The 22,004-nt window shown below is 48.3% G+C and overlaps 1 protein-coding gene across 2 annotated transcripts in view; it reads left to right on the forward strand.

Annotated features, from left to right (window-relative positions):
• Positions 1-22,004, forward strand: part of mpp7a (MAGUK p55 scaffold protein 7a) — a 119,782-nt gene that overhangs the window by 37,389 nt on the left and 60,389 nt on the right. For both annotated transcript variants that reach the window (XM_030349710.1, XM_030349711.1), the window contains 3 exons: positions 3,144-3,262; positions 14,071-14,148; positions 20,162-20,242. In XM_030349710.1, the coding sequence (XP_030205570.1) occupies positions 3,144-3,262; positions 14,071-14,148; positions 20,162-20,242 (278 nt within the window). The remainder of the gene's footprint in view (positions 1-3,143; positions 3,263-14,070; positions 14,149-20,161; positions 20,243-22,004) is intronic.

Consider the following 22,004-nt stretch of genomic DNA (forward strand, 5'->3'; position numbering starts at 1 on the left):
AGTTTAGGGAGAGGAAACCAAACTAGGCCCCCGAGTTCATTTCCTCCATTGCTTTCAGAAGGACAAGTTCATTTTCACCAGACGTACGCTCTGTCTTTTCTGTGTGCGCTTGAAAAAACAAGCTCACCTTTTCCCCAAAATGATGGACTCTGCGATATATTTCTCTCCCAGCAGTCCCAGCTAGCAGTCTTCCAAGGCGCGGTGCACGAGTAAACAGTTCCAGGAAGTTCAACGTGTAATGGCTGTTGGGTCATATTTTACATCCCTGTGACCTCCATGCGTCTTCTAGATTAGCTCCTGTCCCCTCCTAATTTCTGCTCTGCTCCAGGAAACAAAGTCCTCCGCAGTTCACTGACCCCATGTCACTAGTGTGTATCATGTTTAATGCGACTAAATGACAGGAGACATTTTGGTCTCCGATGAAGGGGTCAAAAGCAAAATATCTTAACCACTGTGGAGGTGTGGGCGTGAGAGGGGAAGTGCTGTTTGGCAGTTGGTGTGGTCACTTTCCCCGTACGGGAAACCCTTGCGTGGCCTCACCGGACATCTTAGGGACGTCTGAGGCACGGCCTCCCTCTGGACTCGGGGCCGTTGGAGTCTGGCCTGGCCCTGATCGAGGGCCGTGGCCACAACAGAACTCGTGGTCTGTTTCATCGACGTTCCAGATCCTTGGTCGTACACGCCCCGCCTCACGAGAGCTAACAGAGCGGCCGAGCCAATACAAACCCAGGAGAGCCAGACCAGACCTGCAGTGACCAAGTGAAAGAGTCTGGAGTGGACTCTTGGGCTCACCCACCCTTCCGCCAAGTCTCTCTCTCTCTCTCTCTCTCTCTCTCTCTCTCTCTCTCTCTCTCTCTCTCTCTCTCTCTCTCTCTCTCTCTCTCTCTCTCTCTCTCTCTCTCTCTCTCTCTCTCTTCTCCCCCCCCCCCCTGGTTTGTTGTCTGCATCACAAGTTCCGACGTGGACACTACTGGAAGTACTCCTACATCGCAGCTTCCCAGCCATTATGGGTTCTGTGTTTTTGTTTTGCTCTCTTTGCTCTCTCACTCTCTCCCTCCTTATTCCCTGCCCCACCGCCTGTCCTGATGTACAATCTTAGATTTAATTTCAGCTTAGCAAGAACCATGTTTAGTTCTTGGCTCCCGTCGCACTTCGTTCCGTTGTCTTGAGTTAGTTTTCCTGTGGGTCACTAGGTTCGCCCTGACACACTGACCTGCAAGCCCTGGAGCTGCGGAAGCTTGTTTTTCAATCTATTGCTGCCACAACTGATTTGTTTCCAATGCCGTTGGTCATTTGACAAGGTGATCACCTACACATGGGGACGTATGGATGTATCAGACCTCAGTTAAAGCCAAGTCGTTTATTGAGTGGCTGATTATTCCGGCATATGTCATGCATATGTCATGCATATGTTCCTTCATCACTGGATGTCGCTCACTTTCAATGGCCCACTTATGCATTCATACATCTGCCTTCTCTCATGCAAAACATTAGTTACCGTGAAACACAATACAATATTGTGCTTGAAGCACAATTCAATATTGTGCTTCACTGTGGAACGAAATCCCTATCACCAGTACCATCTCTAATTAGGAACCAGAGTTAGGAGGCACATAATAGTGTGTTATCAGTCATGTCCACAATGTCTCTCTAAATGTATAGAGAGACACTCTCAATGTATCTCTGAATCTCCAGCAGCAGGACGAGCTCCACAAAGTGCACCCTGGCTAGTCAGGCCATAATCGGGCCTCCTATCCGGCCGCAAGCTGTTGCTGCCAGTGCACAGTGACTGCAACCCATCCAGAGAGTCGTTCAGTCACTCAATCAGCCAGCTGGCACACGTCAACCACAAGCTCAATCAATCATTTTCAGATGTGAGCTTATTTCAGATATTCTTTGTTTCGTGCTACTGTGTTGTGTACACACTTGCAATCTGAGACTATTTATTTTGTTGAAATAGCTTATAAAAGAAGTATCCAAGTGGCTCAAGTTTCGATGATTTGACTTGTTTTTGTCCATGCGATCAGGTTAACCTCAAAAGTCATTTTATCTTCTATCTGACTGGGTTTCATGGTTTAGCATCCGAGGAGGAGGAGAAAGGAGGGAGGCTGCTGTGCAGTGACATGAGGGGAGGAGGGCTTTTCCTAATGCATGAGACCTAGCTCAACTGCACCCTGTGGGTCTTTAATCTACTCTCACGCTTCAGTGGATCAGTGCCAGGCCAGAAGGCCAAGAAGCAAGGCAACAACTGGCTAGAGCCTGCTACTGCTCCCCGGGAATCTGTTGCACTTGGAGAGGAACGTTGGTCACTCACCGGTTCCACAGAGTTCTCCAACTCCCATTCGGTTTATCTTGAAACCATCAACTCCCTTGGACATTTCTTTTAGGGTTGAGGGTGTGGGGAGGAGGGGATGGAACAGTCATAGATACTTTCTGAAGGGTTTCCTGGATGCCACTTGGATGAGGGTTCTCTGTTGGTGTCTTCAAACCATGTTTGGACCTCCAATTTTTGTTTTATTTTTAGGCCTCATTAGCCTTATTTTACAATATGGTACGATATCTGGGACACATTGTCTCCGAAAAGAAGTATCTCAATATTGGTAATGTTAACCAGACCTGTGAACTCTAAATCTGAGGTTCAGCTCAGTATTGCATTCTTCTGGTCATTATCGAACAGTGAAGTTTCCTTCACATTTGGACCGCTACAAATCCCCAACATCCAAAAAAACAATTGGAAACCTGAATTTCAACCACACTTATTGATTCCATATAGAACCACTTATTGTGCCATAGGAGTGGAAAGGAAATCAATAATAAATGTTGGGATCTGGCTTGAGGATGGATATCAAAGCTAACTTTGGCATAAGCTATGAAGATGCATGTCCAAATACGTGACAAAACCAGGAAGTAGAGGCTGTTAAGGGACGTGGCTTATTGCTCCCTTGGGTTGCATGTGTGTTCTCCATTTCATATGGTAACAGTTTGAGAGCGAGAGAGACATGCAAAATAATTCCAGAACAATGTTTAACATGCATCTCAGGGGTTTGTCTTCGAGTTTTGTCTGTACCTATGCATGTTTTTATGTCCATGTCTATGCTTGTCTGTGTGTTAAATCCATGCATGTGTTCTCTCGTCCCCTCCAGGTCTGTATGAGCTGCTGGCAGCACTGCCCTCCCAGCTCAACCCCTATGTCAGCAGGCCGGAAGACAACACCTTTCTCCTGGAGATGTTTGGGGAGAAGAGTCTGCACTCTCTGGTCAAGGTAAACATACTTGTAGTTAATGCATTTGGTGATTGGTGATTAGTTATACTATGTTGGATATTTTGGACCTTTTCTTTCCCCGCTGCTTTTTTTTATTTTAAATTTTCTGATATCTTGTGCATCATGAAGCCGACAAACACACACACACACAAGTTTGTTTGTCAAACAAACAAATGAAAAAGTTTTTTTCATTGTGTCTCATTTTGCCTTTTATGTCCTTCCCGTTGGCACTTTACAAAGTTGATTGCCTGCTACTGCTGTGAAATATGCCACCTACTCAAAGTGTTTGGTTCCCTGCCTGTTAAAACGAGATAGCTACTATTAACGAGAGGACGTCCAATGACAATAGCACAGTCAGGATGAGCTGTTGGCTCTGCAACAGTGGGCCGCAAGTGTGAGGCTTTATATTCTGTCCTTTGTCTGATCCATTCCTGAACAGAGAAGGTACTTTGAATGATTGCATTCTGCTCTGGCACACAATTTACACACATGATTACATTTACCTCCCAGTCACTAACCCCTTCGTTCCTATTGGCCCCATTATAGTACAGGAAATGGTCATCCATTTTTTTGGAGGTTCCTTGTTTCCTCTTGTTTAAGATATGTTGGCTTATTTGTTGGTTCAGGACCCGGGGTCATGGAAGACACGAACAAGCATGTAAAATCATCTGAATCACAACATACCTCAGACGCAAAACTGAACCCCGGAGGTCGGGCCCCGAGGAAACCAGAAGGCTTTCATTGGCTGCCTGACTTGTTATGGATGGCCACAGAATAAGAGCTTTATGAGACCAGATAATGATGGGCAGGGCCGCTGCCGGTTCAGGCTCCTGTTCACGTCGGCCCCAAAGAAAACACGACGCGCATGTGGGGCCGATAGAATGTTGTTAATGAAAGTGGCGTTATGTTTCCACACATCTCGCAGGGCTGCACGAATGGGAGGGCCCCACACTTCACCTGGCCTTCAAACCAGCTGTGATTACAGCCCATCTGCAGAGCCCTTTACCAAACATGGGCTCTGCACTGTGTACACAATGTAATATTAGTATGTCGTATTAGTTATATTAGGGTGATATTTAACACGCTTGATATATAAGTAGAGGAGAGGTTGAGATCTCCCTACCGCTCGCATGTTATTTACCTGAGCTTGCGGCTTGTGGACGTGTGGAGCTCTGTCTGGGTAGCGGTTGACAGCGGCGTCTGAGAGAACGTTGAGGTTCTTCGGGCACTAGCTTAATGCCATGGTGTTTATGGATGGTGGAACTCTGTCGGAGCAGCGGTTAAGTTAATGTCCATATCCCGAGTGAGGGTAAGGCTTCCCTGACACATTTAGTACAACGCTACTACATAGTGTGTGGATGGTAAATCTCAGTTTGAGAAGCGGTTTATTTAATGTCTGAAGGACGTTTGGCTTCCCGGACACGTGGGTCGGGACCATGAGGGAAAACAAGACCCCCCCAGTCCCCCGGCCCCCGTCTCCCCCCTCTTTTTTAAAAATTGAAGCTCAAAAAGCCTGTTTATTAAATCTCAGACTGTTGGAATTCCAGCTGAAAAAGTGGTTTTGCTCTTTAAGTTAATACAATGCATTCTGCAATGGGCTCCACTAATTCAGAATATTCGGTTTACTAGGATTGAACTGGCTGGAAACCAAGGTCGACAAAGTGGATAACAAGTGATTTCTGGGAAACGCACCGGGCCGTACAACGACTTCGATCAGGCAGAAAATGTGACAAGACGTGTGCTGCATTCCAATGCTATTTTGATAGCAGTCGTGCCGGTGGGGAACGGGGCTGGAGGTCATTTCTCTGTCTCTAGTCGGCCCTTGTCCTGCCAGCTTATTAAGGAGTTTCAGCCACTGTCGATGCCTGTCGTTCCCGATGTGTCCCGCGTGTCCGATGTGTGCCTGCGTTTGTTTCCGTGCAACGGTTAGTTCAACAGGGAAATCCGTGAACCAAATTCAAACGACATCTCTTGATATGTGTGTCAATGTGGATTCCAGTGTAATTATGGACCGGTGGGATTCAAAAAAGTAAGGCCTTCAAGTTGTGGTGAGCGCTGGTTACAATAGAATAAAAAAAGAGACACATTCGCCACGCTGAAGCAGCCCGATCCCTGCTACTGGAAGAGAACATAACTCCCCTCCCCTCCATTAAAGTAGAATTATGGGAAAGACAGGCCCTCAGAGCCATGAAACGAGAAGGCATCAGGGCAACATTAAAGAGCCACCACTTCATTCTTCGTACACATCAAGACATGCCTCTTTATTGGACCCATTTTCCCATTTCCATTCTTTTTTTCCCCCTCCGTTTTTGTCAAAGGGAAAACCGAGCTGCTTTTAGCGTCTCTTATCGTTAGTGCCTCGGTCTAAGTGAAGAAGGCCCGCCAGCCAACACCAGACAGGCAGAATTGTGTGCGTTTCCTCTCCTTTTTTTTTTCCGCTACCCAAGATGGGAGCCAGCCTGTCAAGTGGCCGGGCCAGGCAGGGAGACGGGCAGACACGGGGAGTCGAGGCACACACCAGAGTACAGAACAACCGTCTCGTCTTTCAGCCTGAGCCCGGCGGCGAGACACCCAGCGCCCAGGTGAACATGGCTAACGTCAGTGGCACACCATTAATAAAGCCTTAATCGTCCTCTTCCTCTCCGGCCCGCCACACAGCTCCCACAGATTCCACTCTAGAATAGCGCAAGGCCAGCCAGACGGATACTTCAGTACGGGCTAAGCAGCCGGTTAATACACACACACACAGTACATACCACCACACACACACACACACACACGCACGCGCACACACACACACACACGCATACCAGCACACGCACACACACACATACCAACACACACACATACCAACTCACACACACACACATACCAACACAAAGACATAACAAAACAGACCCACAAACACACACACACACACACACACACACGCGCACACACATATACCAACACACATACCAACACACACACACACACCAACACACACACACACCAACACACACACACATCAACACACACACACATCAACACACACACATATCAACACACACACACATACCAACACACTCACACACACACATACCAACACAAAAACATAACAACACACACACACACACAAACACACACACACACACACACACACACACACACACACACACACACACACACGCATACCAACACACGCATACCAACACACGCATACCAACACACACACATATCAACACACACACATATCAACACACACACATAACAACACAAACACACAAACACGCACACACACACGCAAATCTGACAGGCTCGGTAGCCCGTTTCACTCATATGGGAACGCTCAGGGCTCACCTGAATAATCACGGAGCATCGCTTGCTGCTGCGCGGGCCTATCTACAGGGGAAAGGACCATAGGACGAGGGGACAAGAGAGGAAAAATCTGGGGAGGAATCGGGAGTGGGGGTGAAGAGAAAAACATTCCCCTAAAGTCTCGAACCAAATACCACTTTTCGTCCTGTCTTTCTTTCGCTCACCTCAAAACTCGTCAGACAATCCAGACAATCTCACGTCCCCGCTAATCTGATTATGTAACACAGGTGAAGCAAATGTTTCATTGGTCTCTCGGCGTTGGCCCCGGGGGCCTCAGGAGCCGCCCTCGGCCCGGTAGACCTCTCATCGCCGCCCCGTGTCTGGCCCTAATGTGGAACGAAATGCAAATGCCTACGCGTGCAGCGCAGGCCGGCCTAAAACGACACAGACAGTTCCCCCTCCTCTCAATTAACGAGTCGCTCATGTGCGCTTTCTATTATTTCCCCGGCGCTCACTGTTCCGCTGCCAAGTGACCCGTTCGGTGGAAAGCCACAGGAAATATAATACAAAGTTGTATTTCCACCTGACACAGGTGGGGGACTCCTTGAGGACCAACTTTCTGTCAGCAGGCGTTCAGACGGGCCCCAGAGCTCGATTGCTTGTGGTCACCACGCTTTTCCCCTTCGTTTTTGTCCACTTAGAGGCTAATAGGTATGTAGCTAAGCTGCTTGTAACTTACGCTATCCCAGAGAGTCGCTTCATAACGGTGTCCGTCTTGAAAACTCCTTAGCAAGGCTATGAGGCTGCTTTGGGTTATGCTTTAATGGGTTTTTGGAAAACAAGTTTACCACACTGTGGCACACTAGAAAAATAATAAGAAAGACAATGTGTGTTGTAGTTTCATATGAGGTTGGCAATAAGGGTACATAGGATTACAACTGCCATCCATTTAGTGGGCTTAGAGATTTGTTGAAATGGATCTGCTGAATTTCAATCAGTAAAATGACATTGTTTTGATGACTTCAGACTGCAATCAGGCTTTTTCTGCCAGAATGGTCAATATTTGGGAGTTTGAAGATAATTTTAAGTCTCCATCAGTTTTCAGAGTAACCAATGAAAATGTGTATTAGCATTTCATCACTTTTTAACCAGTTTAATTAAGTTGTATGCTATCGATGTAAATGCTGCGACCACAAGCCAAGCACCCCACCTTAAGTGTAGCTCTTATCTTCGTGTGGCCATGTCTGCACTGTGTAATATTCAAAAGTATGAGCGGTTAGATGTTGAAATGAAATGGTGTTGAGACATGAGACAGTCTTCATAGACTCTGATTTCAGTGGTGGAAAACGTCCGCCTCAGACCAGGAAAGGTCGAACCAGAAGGAAAAGAAAGACGTGTTTACACGTTTAGTGTTGACACGGTCTCAAACCTCCTACACCCCCGCCCCCACACTAGTTCTCCTCCGACCTGATGCTCCGGGCACCAAGGGAGACCTCATGAAAAGATTTTCTTAGAAACCTGCCTTCCTGCTTCAGTAACCTCCTGCGCTCTGCTGTGGACCCCATAGCCTGCGCACAGCCACGCAGCCCCGCTAATCGTCTCCGGTGCCGGCAAAGGCCTGTAAGCCTATACCACCTCAGAGATCTGCACACACTGTCTGTGGTTAGCACGTTCAGCACCTAGCTGCCTCTGAGCGCTCTGTTTATTATTCCAGGGGAACAAGAGCCCTTGTAGGGGAGGTGAGCAAACACCTGCGGCTTGCTTTGTTGAAGGGAACCTCAATCTTTGTGGAGCGTTGACCTCTGTATCCCTTCGCGTTTCTATACTAGTAAGTGTATTAAGCGTGGCGTTTTGTTTCACAGCATAGAAGCCTTTTTTTTTACCCAGGAGGTCATTATGGATTGTGCAGTCGTTTGCTGTATAATGTTTGAGCATGCCACTTACTCACTTTAGAAAAACTCATTTTTGACTTGAGCCCGCGGGTTATTTACGATTTGAAAGTCTCAGCTGCGTCGAGGATAAATCCTCCTCCTCGCAGCCTTATTCCCAAAGCTCGGGCTACCTCCCAAATATTTGTTTAAGTGTTTAATGGCCGAGCACAGCTTGAAGTCGAATGGCCTGCTCTGCATCCACAAACAAGTTGCTGTGAGTGGAGGTGGAGCAGCTACACAGCTGGATGATGGATGAAGTCTCGGGTAAGGGGTTTGATAAGTCAAGAAGGCATCGGAGGGGACACCACAGCATGGCTGGCTAGCTGCTAAATGAACAATCGTGAAGCCTCAAGACCATGGAAGGGGTACCGAGTTTGGGGGGGAGGGGCTTACGAGCAGACAAGACCCTAACGATTCACACGACCCAGATTCCATGAGATAGATGTCCGTATTGGTAATCAAGGAGCCTATCTGGTGTTCCAGATACGTCCAGTTCCACATCCATTATCTGAGGGCTCTCCCACTGACCCCGATTTCCATTTTGGTATTTTTGGGAGGAAAATAAATGATGGATAACAAAGTGAAACCAGAAGGTCGACACAATATGAAGCCAATCTTAATAAGATATGGCACATAGGAGTGGAGCGGAAAATATGGAAAATCTTTTTTATCAAAATGCATTGCCGCACCATACACTGTATTTACAGCTCCCCGGCGTATCCATACATCGTATGGACTTGCCTGATGCTCACCTGCAGATTTGAAAGATTGTCCACCCGGTTTTCTGTGTCCAATTGTCTACAACTTGATGCTTGTCAAATCAGTCTTGACCAATAAGTCATGAGAAACGAGAAATGAGTCCTGGCTTTATGCCCTCCATTCAGTACTACACACACACACGCACACACACACACACACACACACACACACTCCTCACCCATTCAGGAACCTCAACTGGAATCTATAAAAACATTATTCTCTTTAGTTAAGTGTTTAACTTCACTAGTTTAAATGTTTGACGTAACTTTGTCCGGAAAAACTGTGAAAGAGTAAAAATACACTGCAGACCAGTGTCTGGTCTTTCATGCAGGAACCTGGAAAAGTATTCCACGTCCTGAGAAATAATCACAAGATCCATTTAAAACACATTATCCCCTCGTGATGTCAATAGATGTAATGTCACCAACACCATTATGTCGGGTAATGTTCCCGTCTGTGTAACTCGACTCAGCCGAGCGTGTCAGTTGTTCCCTTGGCAGAGTGATGGAATATGGCACTGTCATCTCCCAGCCAGGACAGGAACCACCGCACACTGTCCAGGACCCCGGTGCCCCTTTGTGCCAGGTCCAAAGATGAGGTTCTATGGTGTAAGCGGACCGGCCTCGTGAAACGAGAGCCTGCCTCAATGTTTCTCCTTCTGCTCCCTGAATAAACACCCGGACTGACAGCTATTGCAGTCGCAACCCTGCAGGTCTGTCTGCAGTCGCCCTCCGATCCCTCCAACACGGTCTGGTTCAGCGGGCCGCCGGGGCCCTCGACAAAGCGTTCCGGATCAGACAAAGCAATGGCACCCCGGGGGATTCACCAATGGCTTGTTGCAGGATGTGTAACCCTGGTGACTGGAGCTTGAAACGGGAGCAGGGGGGAAAGAAGGTCAATGGCGACCCGTCTTGACATGAGGGGTTCCTGGGCGTTGGATGTTAACCAGAGGCCTTGAGCCACGTCGCGGGGCCTCAGACAGCGGAAACACTATCCAGCCCTGTGATGTCCAGACTTCAGCCTCCATCATCGCACCACTCCATCTTTCAGGCCTGCTTCTCTCCGCCGCACGCCCCCTCTTGTTTTGTGCCAGGAGTCAGTCGCTGTGTAATATCTGGATTACAATTTATGAGACAGGCTACTCTTCTTGGGTTGTGTCTGTGGAGACAGGACTGGGACGGTCTGTTGACCACCTACGTGATGCGTTGGAGACGTTTCAGTCGTGTGATATATGACGTGGCAGAGTATAAACTGTAAAGAAATGACCAATAGGTGCGGGAAAATGTTGATTGGCAACTCTTTTGACCTTAATGCTACAACGAAAAAGGCTTCCAGGTGCGAGAGAGCTAGGGAATCGAAGATTATAAATATGGATAATTGCAAATCCAGGTTTCTTATTCCTGATTCCATCCTTTTTTGTCTTTATTTTGGGCCTTCAGGGTCTTTCTGGAACCAAACAAAAGTTAAAGAGTTAAAAGCTCTCCAGTGGAGCATGTCTCGAATGTTCCTTTTTAAAGTTCACATTCATTCATCTCTCTTTGAAGCCCAGGGTTCAGTGTGCCTCTCTCACTGATATTAAAAAGGGCCTCGATTCCATGACCTGATTTTTACTTTAATTTAATTTAATGCGGTGCATGTGGAGTCCTGGAACCCCTGTCTTTAATTAGTGGCAGCGTCCCTGAGCAGCCTCCAGTGTACTCTGCTGCGCTCTAAGCCCCTCCAGACTGCGGCACGCTCACGTTTATTCCACTTTTTAATTGTGTTTCTAAGTACAAGTTCCGCTCCGCCGTTTAACACGGCAACCACCTCACAGGTCGGAAAGAAAGAGAATAGGCGATGTTTTTTCTTTTTTATGCCGTAATGACTTTTAAACGTGCCACCACGTCACAGACAGACACTTGGAAGGCATCCTGGGTTGTAAATAAAAGCATTTCAATCATGCAATTTGTTCACGGCATCCAGAAAACGAAGAATTCCACAGTCGCTCGGTAAGACGAGATGGTTAGGCAACTACCTAAGCAGATGTCACCGGCGCTGTGGTATGTTTGCAAGCTGCGGCCACTGGCAGCTCCTCTCTCTCTACACCGTTTCATCTGGCCAATAGAAGATGGGCTCAAGACGGATGGACTAACTTGAACCGGGCTCTCGGTCTGTTTTTATGTTTGGCTTTGTGCTGGAACCGGGGAGAGTATGTGAAAAGCTTTATTTAAGGCCCACGGCTCATGGAGTATTTCAGCTTTTTGACGTTAAATAGAGAATGTGTCCGTCACACCCGTCCAGGGCAAGGTGTGAGCCTAGAGAGAAGGGGAATAGATCGGGGCAGCTTAACCCAACTCCGACTAGATGGACTCACGTCTGCACCGACCCACCTTATCCATTGCAGCGTGGCTCAAAAAAAGCCTAAACAAGCCTAACAGTTTTTTTTTTTTTAAAGAGATCTCTAAAACAATGTTGTCTCGTTCTTCTTCCCCCAGACATAGTGCTCCATCCAGCCAAATAGTCCGCTTTTATCTTCCTCGGGTTCTGGGTTCCCATGCCTCTCAAGTAGCACTCCCGGGCCTCTCGCGTTCTCAAAGGACTTTCTGTCACCATCTCAATAAAAAGCCTACATCTCAGCCCACAGGCCCCTAGCGCTCTCTCTCTCTGAGCGGAGCTTCTGCCTCCCTCCGCCCCTGCTTTTAAACGGCGGCCCCGGGGGACACACCTAATGCAGGGTGTTTTATGGCCGCGTAATGCCGGCTTTACACAGAGATTCAAACCACTGGGTGGACCCCCGTCACCTGGCCCACAATGAGCACTAACAGGGGGTTGATTTATGGACGGGAGTCCCACTCTGATGAATCAATCTGAAACGGTTGTAAGGGTTTAAAGAGCAGCAGTTCAACAAGAGAGAGGGAGAGAGAGAGAAAGAGGGGGAACGGTGTAAACAGATACATTTCAGACACTGGTCCGATTTTTTTATCCCCCCATCGGATACCCCCTGTAATCACACTGGTGGATGGTGAGTGGCGGTGCTTTTGGTTTGTGCTGTGAATTGCCTCATCCATTGCGTTGGAGTATCCATCCACTGTCGTGAATATAAAGGACAGATGATAAAGAAAACCTGGTCTTTTTCATCAGGACACACCAGTGTTTCCACAGAGGGCCCCAAGTTTTGCTCAGAAAAGTAATTCATTAGTAGAGGGGCATATTCCCTCTTTGACATTTCAATGTGCGGAGGAGAGATCCCCCAGAGACGCTGCATCAATGTCAATTTGTTGGCAGATGTGTCTCGGCTGTGAACAAAAAATCACCCGAACACTGCTCACAAGAAGACGGCAAAACGGTTTAACGTGCCTCTTCTTGTCTTTTTGTTCTTTCTGGGCGAGTAACCATTGTTACTCAGAACATCTGTTATTTTTATTTCATTCTGTGTGTTGTGTGGTGGGGTGTGTCTGTGTGTGTGTGTGTGTGTGTGTGTGTGTGTGTGTGTGTGTGTGTGTGTGTGGGTGTGTGTGTCTCTGTCTGTCTTGTGTGTCTCTGCATGCGTGTGTATACATTTGTGCTTGCGCTAAACCACATGTGCTAATTAGGCCCTTTAAATGGAGGACAGACTGCGGAGACTGCGAGGAGGCGGGTGTGTGTGTGTGGGTGGGGGGGGGTGCGTTCGTGTCCCACAGCAAGACAGGCCTACTGTCCAGCCCTGCGTTGGAGCTGCCTGTGGGCCATCCAGCTGTAGATCCAGTCCCTTGGCCTGGATCACAGGCCCCACCACTTGGCCCCTTCTCCTCCTCCCCCTCCATGACTGGGGGGAGTGGTAGACAGGCGAGACAGGGGTGAAGGGTGTAAGGGAAGATGGCCCACCACCACAGATGTCTTCCCCGCTGATGGGCCCTGACGGCGGCCCAGGGAAGACCGGCAGCGCCACACAGCTGGAGGCTCGTCATCCACGGGACACATTATATATTATTTTGCGTGTGTGGTTGCGTGCGCGCTTTCATGTAAACGAATCCATCTCCCGTCGGTGACGGCTTAAGTGTTCTCGCGTGTGTGTGCGTGTTTGTGTGTGAGATGTGGGATTCAGGAATACCACTTTCCATGTCTTTTTCTATTTTTTTTTCCCCTCGCTCACTCCCCCAGGCGGTCTGTGTTCTAGGGTTGCAGTGTTGAGGCTGATAAGGTTGAGTACTGAGCCAGCGCCCTGAGTGGATTTGGACGCGTCACCTGGCCACCAGTACGCAGCGAGCGCATAGTGGAAATCTGGACAGTTTGTACAAGCAAGCAAATGGGAGCTTAAACGCTTAAAAGCACTTGGAGGCTGTGCTCAAGGGTCATACGAGACCCTCTGAATTAGCCATCAGCGTGTGTGATTGTCACTGAGTGTGTGTCTGTGTGAATGCGTGTCTGTGTTTTGTGTGTGTACAGTGTGTGTGTGTGTGTTTGTGTGTGTGTGTGTATAGAGTGCATTAAGCAGAGGTTTGAAGCAGATTGGAGCATGCAGGATAACCGGCCAACGGGGTGGTTCACAGTGTCTTCACTCATGTCTGAGTTCTGTAGTGAACACTGCTGTGTGAGTGTGTGTGGTGTGCGTGTTTGCTTGCACAGATCGACGTGAGGCCTCCTCTCTTGGCCTCGAGTTGAACTCTGTTTCTCTCTCTGTCTGCCTCTGTCTCTGCCGGCTTTCTCGCTCTTTGTCTCCGTCTCTCTCGATCTCTGTCTCAGCCTCTCTCTCTGGCTCTCTCTCATTCTCTCATTCTCTCTAGCTCTCTCTCTCTCTAGCTCTCTCTCTCTCTCTCCTTGTCTCCTTGTCTCCTTAACACTCTTTTGACCTTGTGCTTCCAGATCCATGAGTGTCTCCAGCAGTACCGGGAGCATAGGCCCACGCCCGCCCAAGACAGAGCTGGGGCTATGGCCCGCGACGTAAGTCTCACACAGACACACACACACACACAGACACACAGATATGAATACACTCTGACATTCACTATCTTACCTTCATCTGGCTCTTGGGGGAAGACATACAAAACCAGCATTCACACACACACACACACACACACACACACACACACACACACACACACACACACACACACACACACACACACACACACACACACACACACACACACACACACACACACACACACACACACACACACACACGTGAAGTCATGTCAATCACTCCTTGCCTGTGCTGATAGAACACCCAAGTCTCTCGTTTTACGGGTTATCTTTCCAAGGTTCGAAAGACCTTTGGAGAGTTACAGAGAAAGTATGGCAAAGAGCGAGAGGAATGAGAGAGTAAATGGGAGAGAGACATCGATGGGATGTGTGACGGGTAGGGGGGGTTGGGTGGGGGGGTGGATCTGGATGCCACCGTTGCCAAGAGGAAGACGGCAGCTGCTCAGGATTAGACAGAGGAAAAAATGCAGTGGCACACCGATGGCCAAGGAGTGGGAGAGCAGAGGAAAGAGAGTCCGGGGGTGGGGGGGTGGAACCGACTGGACGCCTGACAGGGGCTTGCGTGGCAGCCTCCTCTTTTCATTTGTTAACCTGCCCCAGTAATGCCATGTCTGCCACGCCACGCAGCAACCATGGCAACCGGCCACAGGTGGTTTCCTTTCCACTGGGCCCTGCTGTTCTCATCAGGCGTCGGAAAAACATGGAACACACACACACACACACACACACACACACACACACACACACACACACACACACACAGTATAACGAAGAATCCAGCCGTCTTGGTCAGTGTCCCGACAGTATTTGTATCGGCTTTGTTCACTGTCCTGGCGTGTCCGTTTGAACCAGGGACGTTTGTCCTCCACGCCAATGAAGGCATCACACACACACACACACACACACACACACACACACACACACACACACACACACACACACACACTTGCACACACACACTTGCACACACACTTGCACACCACTCGCGTTAAAGCTCACGTTCCTCCGTTGTGTGTGTGTATGTGTTTGTCTGTTCATACACATAGGAACACACACGACTGTAAGCGGATGGGACTACTTGGCGTAGAGAAGGTGCTCTTGGTTGTAAAGCTGTGTGTGTTTGTGTGTGTGTGTTTGTGTGTGGGCCTGAACAAAGTCCTGGCTCTGTGTACTGTAATCAAAGTGCATCCAAATATCCCCGTGGCCTTTCCTCCTCCCCCCCTCACCCCCTCCCTCCCCTCACAAAGTCATGCATCATCCCATTAGCCCTGAGTCAAGGGAGCGACAACAGGCGTGGGGTTCAGGGTTTTGGGGCGGCTAGGTGGGGTGGGGGTACTTAGTTCAGGAAAACACAATTCATCAACCCTCCGCCCGGGCCCGGCCGTCACCTCTCCTCTCCATCTGAGTCGTTTCTCCCGCCTCCGTTCTTTTTCTGTCCAATTAGAGCCGTTTAACTTTACGCTAACCGCCGCGGGCAACGCCTCACCGGGATTATCGGGTATCAGGGGTAGACAAATAGTCGATTAGTAGTAGAAAGAAGTGGATTGTTTCTTATTTTAGAGATGGATCGCTTTTCACCCTGCGTCGACGCACTGCAAATGGGAGCCATTGAAGTGGTGGCAGGGCAGTGCAGGGTGGTGGTGGTGGTGATGGTGGGGTGTGGTGTGGTGGTGGGGACCGGGGGGGGTGAGGGGTAGAGGTTTGCATTGAGACTTATAGTTTGGGGCAAAATCCATTTCAGGCTTGGGTTTCAAGTAATGGAGCTGTAATATTTATCGCCTTAGTTGAAATGACACATCGCCCTATGTCTACCCCCCCTACTTCTTCACCACACTTACACACACACAAAGACACACACTTACACTTACACACATACACACTGTGTATCACACACTCTAGCACACACACCACCTACAGCACTGTCCAAAACACACACATAGTAGCTAGAGCCTGACATTACCCATGCACCACCAGCAAGTCTCGCTACTTTGGTAACAGTGTTCTGTATTACGTACATTATATACTTGCAACGATATGCTTGGTGCAGTATGCACACACACACAAACACAGACACCACACGTATATTTTTAGATTTAAAGCTGGATAATATTATATTCTTTAAATCTGTAAATCTATGAAACCAATACGTATTTGGTGACACACACACACACACACACACTCTCTCTCTCTCTCTCTCTCTCTCTCTCTCTCTCTCTCTCTCTCTCTCTCTCTCTCTCTCTCTCTCTCTCTCTCTCTCTCTCTCTCTCTCTCTCTCTCTCTCTCTCTCTCTCTCTCTCTCTCACACACACTCTAGCTCTCATTATGTCTCAAGCGAATGCAGATGCATGCACTTGTCCCCTTGAGCAGAATGTAATGTGCCACATTACATTAATCCAACGGGGGGGGGGACAGCCGCCCGCAGACATGAGCTGTCTTGGCGTGCGTCGCCTTTTTATCAGTCCCGTCAAAGACTCCCAGAAAAGGAGCGCCGGTGCCAAACGACCCCGGGTCGGCACGCCAAACTCCGGCCACTCGTTGTGTGTCAGCCTCCATCTTGTAATCTGTGTCCATCTCCGTTCCCTCTCCCCGGGCCCCAGGGCCTGCTCTTTCACTCGTCTGAGCCGCTGAGCCCCCGCAACCCAAACCAAACCCACCCATTCCCCTACCGCTCCCACATTCACACAAGTGTGATAAAGCGACTGCTGTTCCCCGGAATGACCAGCAGGGGGAAGCGGAGAGCGCACCAGCATCCCCCCCTGAGCCCGTCCTCCTGACACGGTCGCAGACACAGAGGTAGAGAGACACTGATGGATATCCTGCAGAAACGTCAGGTGGCTCTCGGCTCCCCTCCCTCTCCCTACAGGCCACTAAATAGCTGTCCCTCAAAATACATCTCCACAGATCCCCGTAAACATTATTTACGTTCCTCGTGGGGCTTTACTTTGACCAGGGACTGGCCGTAATGGCCGGGTTTCCCCCAGCATTAGCCGTAATGAGTAAGTTAATAACGCAGGAATTCACAACAGCCTAAGGGCTGTGTATTGACACGAGCTTCCACCAAACACATAAACACGTGTGAAACAGAGCAAACCGGCACTTTGGAGACTCCCTCGCTCAGCTCGCGTCGCTTTCGCTGACCAAGCATGCGCCCTCCAAGCCTCGTTTCATGTCACGGTTGGAGAGACGCGCGGTGCTGTTTCATCCACCTTCCTCCATCGGCCCCTTAACACAACGCGCGGTACATGGTGCATGCTTCTCCCACCTCAACACCACTCCATTTGCTTGTGATTCCTGACTGTCATAGAGAAAGTGATAACAGGTGGTTGTGTGTGTGTGTGTGTGTGTGTGTGTGTGTGTGTGTGTGTGTGTGTGTGTGTGTGTGTGTGTGTGTGTGTGTGTGTGTGTGTGTGTGTGTGTGTGAGACGGGGAGAGGAGCGGGAGAGAGTGTGTGTTTTAGGCCCACTTTTCTTCCTAAACACAGAGGTGCCTGGGGTGTTATTTTTTGGGGAAAAAATGTAATACAGCAAACGTGGGGGTGCGGACTGGTAGACTTTACAGACAGACAGACTTATTGACATACAGACAGATACAGGGAATGGAAACTGTAACGACAGTGTGATGCAATGTGTTGTGCACAAACATGCCTCATCCCCCCCTTATGCCCCCTGCTGTGCTTTGGGTCAAGGTGCCTTAACAAGGCAATAATATGTGTACTGGGAATTTTTCTCTTGCTCTCTCCCTGTCTTTCTCTTTCTCAATCTCTCTAGCTCTTTTGCGCTCCCTCTTTCTTTTCTTCACCCGGGCTGCTCGCCATTTGGCAGCTAGGTGATGGATCTATATATCAATGCTGGAAAGGCTCCCCCACTAAACACTCTACACCCCGCAAAGATAACGTCTTCTCTCCTGGCCCCCACCAACCCCCGTCTGATGTAGTGTCTGTCTGTCTGTCTAGATGAAGCTCTGTTATTCTCTGCCAGTCTTTCTTTCTTCCTTTCTTCCTATCCTGCTACCTCTTTGCGGTTCTTTCCTTTTTTTTCTTCCTTCTCTTACATCACCATCTGTTTTCTTGCCGTTAAAACGTGCCGTCTTTCTCTACCCATTTCTCTGTAGTTCAGCATCATCTCCATACCTCCAACCCCACGGCCCCCTCCCCCGCCATGTTTTCTCCCCCAGTGCCCCCCTGTGGTGCATGACCCTCTGGTCCCCCCCAAAGAAGTGATGAGGGGCGAAGCAGTAAAGGGTTGAACCGGGGTCCGCAGTTCTGACCTTGACCCCTGCCAACATCCGTTGGAGGGTGTTTCAATGTGGGGAGCGGGTGATGAGGGAGAGAATCGGGTCACTCCCCCCTCCCACCCCCCATGGCATTTCATATAACCCCCATACCCCCCTCGATTTGGCTTCCTCTTTGTTTGGGAGCTTGCGACATTGGGATGACCTTGTGTAATGGTTTTATTTATTTTTTATTTTTTTGAGGGGTGGAAATGGAGTTCGAGTCATTGTTACTCAAGCTTGAATCTACTTGAGTAAGTCACTCCCCCCTCCCACCCCCCATGGCATTTCATATAACCCCCATACCCCCCTCGATTTGGCTTCCTCTTTGTTTGGGGGCTTGCGACATTGGGATGACCTTGTGTAATGGTTTTATTTATTTTTTATTTTTTTGAGGGGTGGAAATGGAGTTCGAGTCATTGTTACTCAAGCTTGAATCTACTTGAGTAAGTAGTTTAATAGTAGTGGCCAAACATAAAGACACCAGCACACACCCTCACAAACACATGCATGCCACACCACATTTTTACAGTACAAGACAGCACACTGGAACATATGTGCATGCAAACATTCAATTGACAGGCATGCATACACATGTGTGTCTGTGTGTACACACACACACACACACACACACACACACACACACACACACACACACACACACACACACACACACACACACACACACACACACACACACACACACACACACACACACACACACACACACACTACCTCCTGTGCTCACAAACCCATAGCTCTTCTTCTGGCGGGGCCGAAGAGAGGCTTCTCAGAAGTCTGGTGATTCCTCACCGTCAGTCGTCGGGCAGATGTCAAGTTTCTTGAGTCCAGTCCCGTACAAGCACATCTTTGTATGTGGCTGCAAGGTGCTGCTCTGCCGCACTCTCTCCACATCCTGGATGTGGAGAGCGATCGGCCCCATTAATCACGTCGTCAGCTCACCGCTCCCCGGGACGGGTTCTCTGAAGAACACAGCGGCACATTCACACGATCACACGGCTCGCCCGATGGCGGTTGGCAATTTGTGTCCTGTGCTCGTTTCCCCCCTGCGCGTGTACGTCGACACGTTCATCATCTCACCACTCGCCTACTGTAACGGCCTGTTTTCTGGTCTCTCTCTCTCTCTCTCTCTCTCTCTCTCTCTCTCTCTCTCTCTCTCTCTCTCTCTCTCTCTCTCTCTCTCTCTCTCTCTCTCTCTCTCTCTCTCTCTCTCTCTCTCTCTCCCCCCCCCCCCCTCCCTCCCCCAACGGCTCTGACTGGTTTGAGACAGATGTTACATCAGCATTTCTTCCATGCTCAGTTTCCCCGTTATCTTGCTGGTTTATCTGATGCGCTTGATTTTTTTTTCATGAAAAATAACCTAATTTGCCACGTTTCAGACTATTCTAATAAATTGTATATTTTGGTAGATTTTTTGAGTCAGGCATTCTTAAAGTCAAGTTTTTTTAGTTTTGTCGGAACACATTAGTTATTGGCTGTACTTTACAATGAAACATTTGCAGCTCTCATACCAATGATAACAATCCATGTTTATCAAATTCAATTGAGTGATCGACTTTTCCGAGAAATTATCTGCATTTGGACTTTAAACTGAGAATATCTTTCACACTTTATATCTCTCTCCCTCTCTCTGTCTCTGTCTCTGTCTCGCTCACTCTCTGCCTCTGTCTCTGGCCTCCAGTTGTCGGAGGATCTGCAGGGAAAAGCAGCCAATGGCGAAATACAAGAGCTGGTGAAACTTCTGTCCAGGCCTCATGTCCAGGTGAGTTTGGCCAGGTCCAAATCCAAAAGAAAAACAAAGTATATTAGATTTCATAATTCACTTATATATAATTTGAATGCTCTCAGTGGAGTTCTGGGGAAGAACTTTCCATATAATGACTGTTTCCCATGCTTATTTCACCCCCTGATGCCCTACTGCCACGAATACATACTGCTGCCTATCCAGTGTCTATGCTTTAAAATGCACCCTTTGGGTTTGAGTTTAATTTTAATCAGGCGGCGAACTTTGGAATACTTATTGGATAGAAATTGCCCGTCTTCCATCAAAACCAGAATTTGACATTTCATTGCATGCATCTTGAACTTTGTTTATTTTCTTAAACGTTTTAATAAGCGCAAACTATATGAAAAAAGTTATATACTGACGTATAGTAAGTGGATGATCATTTAAGAAACGGAGACAATAGACAATAGTTCATTGTGGTCCGTCATCCAGAAAAGTGTCCTGCGTCCGAGTTCTGCAGTATCATTGATACCTTGCACAATGAACAAACTACCGTGGTAGTTGTGTGAGAAATTGACTCGTGCTTTTGAGGGCGAGATAGACTCAGTGGGTGCTAGTGACATCATCAATCCCCTCTTTTTGCTGTGCAATTTAAGTAATTTAAACAGCTTAAATGCAAACGATACATTAAGGTGGAAAACCATTCTATACTATTCAACTATCAATTAAAACTATTCATGTACACTCATTATGCGTCGACTAATCGCTTAGGTCAACTGATCTACTGATACTTGAATTTCCCCCGGGATTAATAAAGTATATATCTATCTATCTATCTATCTCTTATTTAGTAATATAAGGGATGAAGAGAAGCACAACTGCAGTAATATTGCGTAGCGCTACATTGAGCCACCTCATTAGGGGAAAATAAATAACGGAGACAGCCCTAGCGCCCACAACCTCTGGGTTACAGGTGGTTCATAGTTTGGTTCGACACGTGCGTAGCCTATGATGGGTGCTTATGTATTTTTCTAGTTGCTAGTAGTACCACCGATTTAATTGATGTAGATCGTTGGTCCACCTTAACAGACGGGGATCAAACTGAATCTCCCAGCAGATGACCTTAAGAACACTCCATACACACCGCCATCATAATCTTATGCTACCATCTCCAATTAGCCTCGCCACTTCATAGCTTTGGTTTGGTTTATGGCTAAATGGTTCTCTTCCTGTCTGCTCCTGCAGCTTGTACAGCCAAATGACAGGCTGTTGCTTTGTGGATTTAGTGCTAAATAGTATATAAATTGTCTGGAGCTATCTCAGTGTCTTGGAGGGCCATCCCTGGGAGGCGGTAAGCATTGTCTTGCTGTTGAGGGACAGATGGAGAGACTTCCAGAGCTCCTTTCTTTCGATGTGCAGCCTCCACGCTGCCAGAAACAACAGCTTAGCATTCCGACTCCAAACAGACGCACATACATACGTACGTACACACGCACGCACACACACGCGGGAGCAGACATGCACATTCGCTCATGCACACATACATGCAGGCACGCACACAAACACATACACACATACATGCAGGCACACAGAAATGCAGACATGCACATACGCTCATGCATATACTTGCAGGCACACAGACACACACACACACACATGCAAACACACACACACACATGGAGACACACTACCACTGTTTCTCTGTTGTCAAGAAATGGCAGCCTCTATACCGTGGAAAATAACCAGTCTTACAGCAACTCACTGCAACAAATGCGTGTGTGTGTGTGTGTGTGTGTGT

The sequence above is a fragment of the Gadus morhua genome, chromosome 23 (genome assembly GCF_902167405.1).
Source record: "Gadus morhua chromosome 23, gadMor3.0, whole genome shotgun sequence".
In the NCBI taxonomy this organism is placed as follows: Eukaryota; Metazoa; Chordata; class Actinopteri; order Gadiformes; family Gadidae; genus Gadus; species Gadus morhua.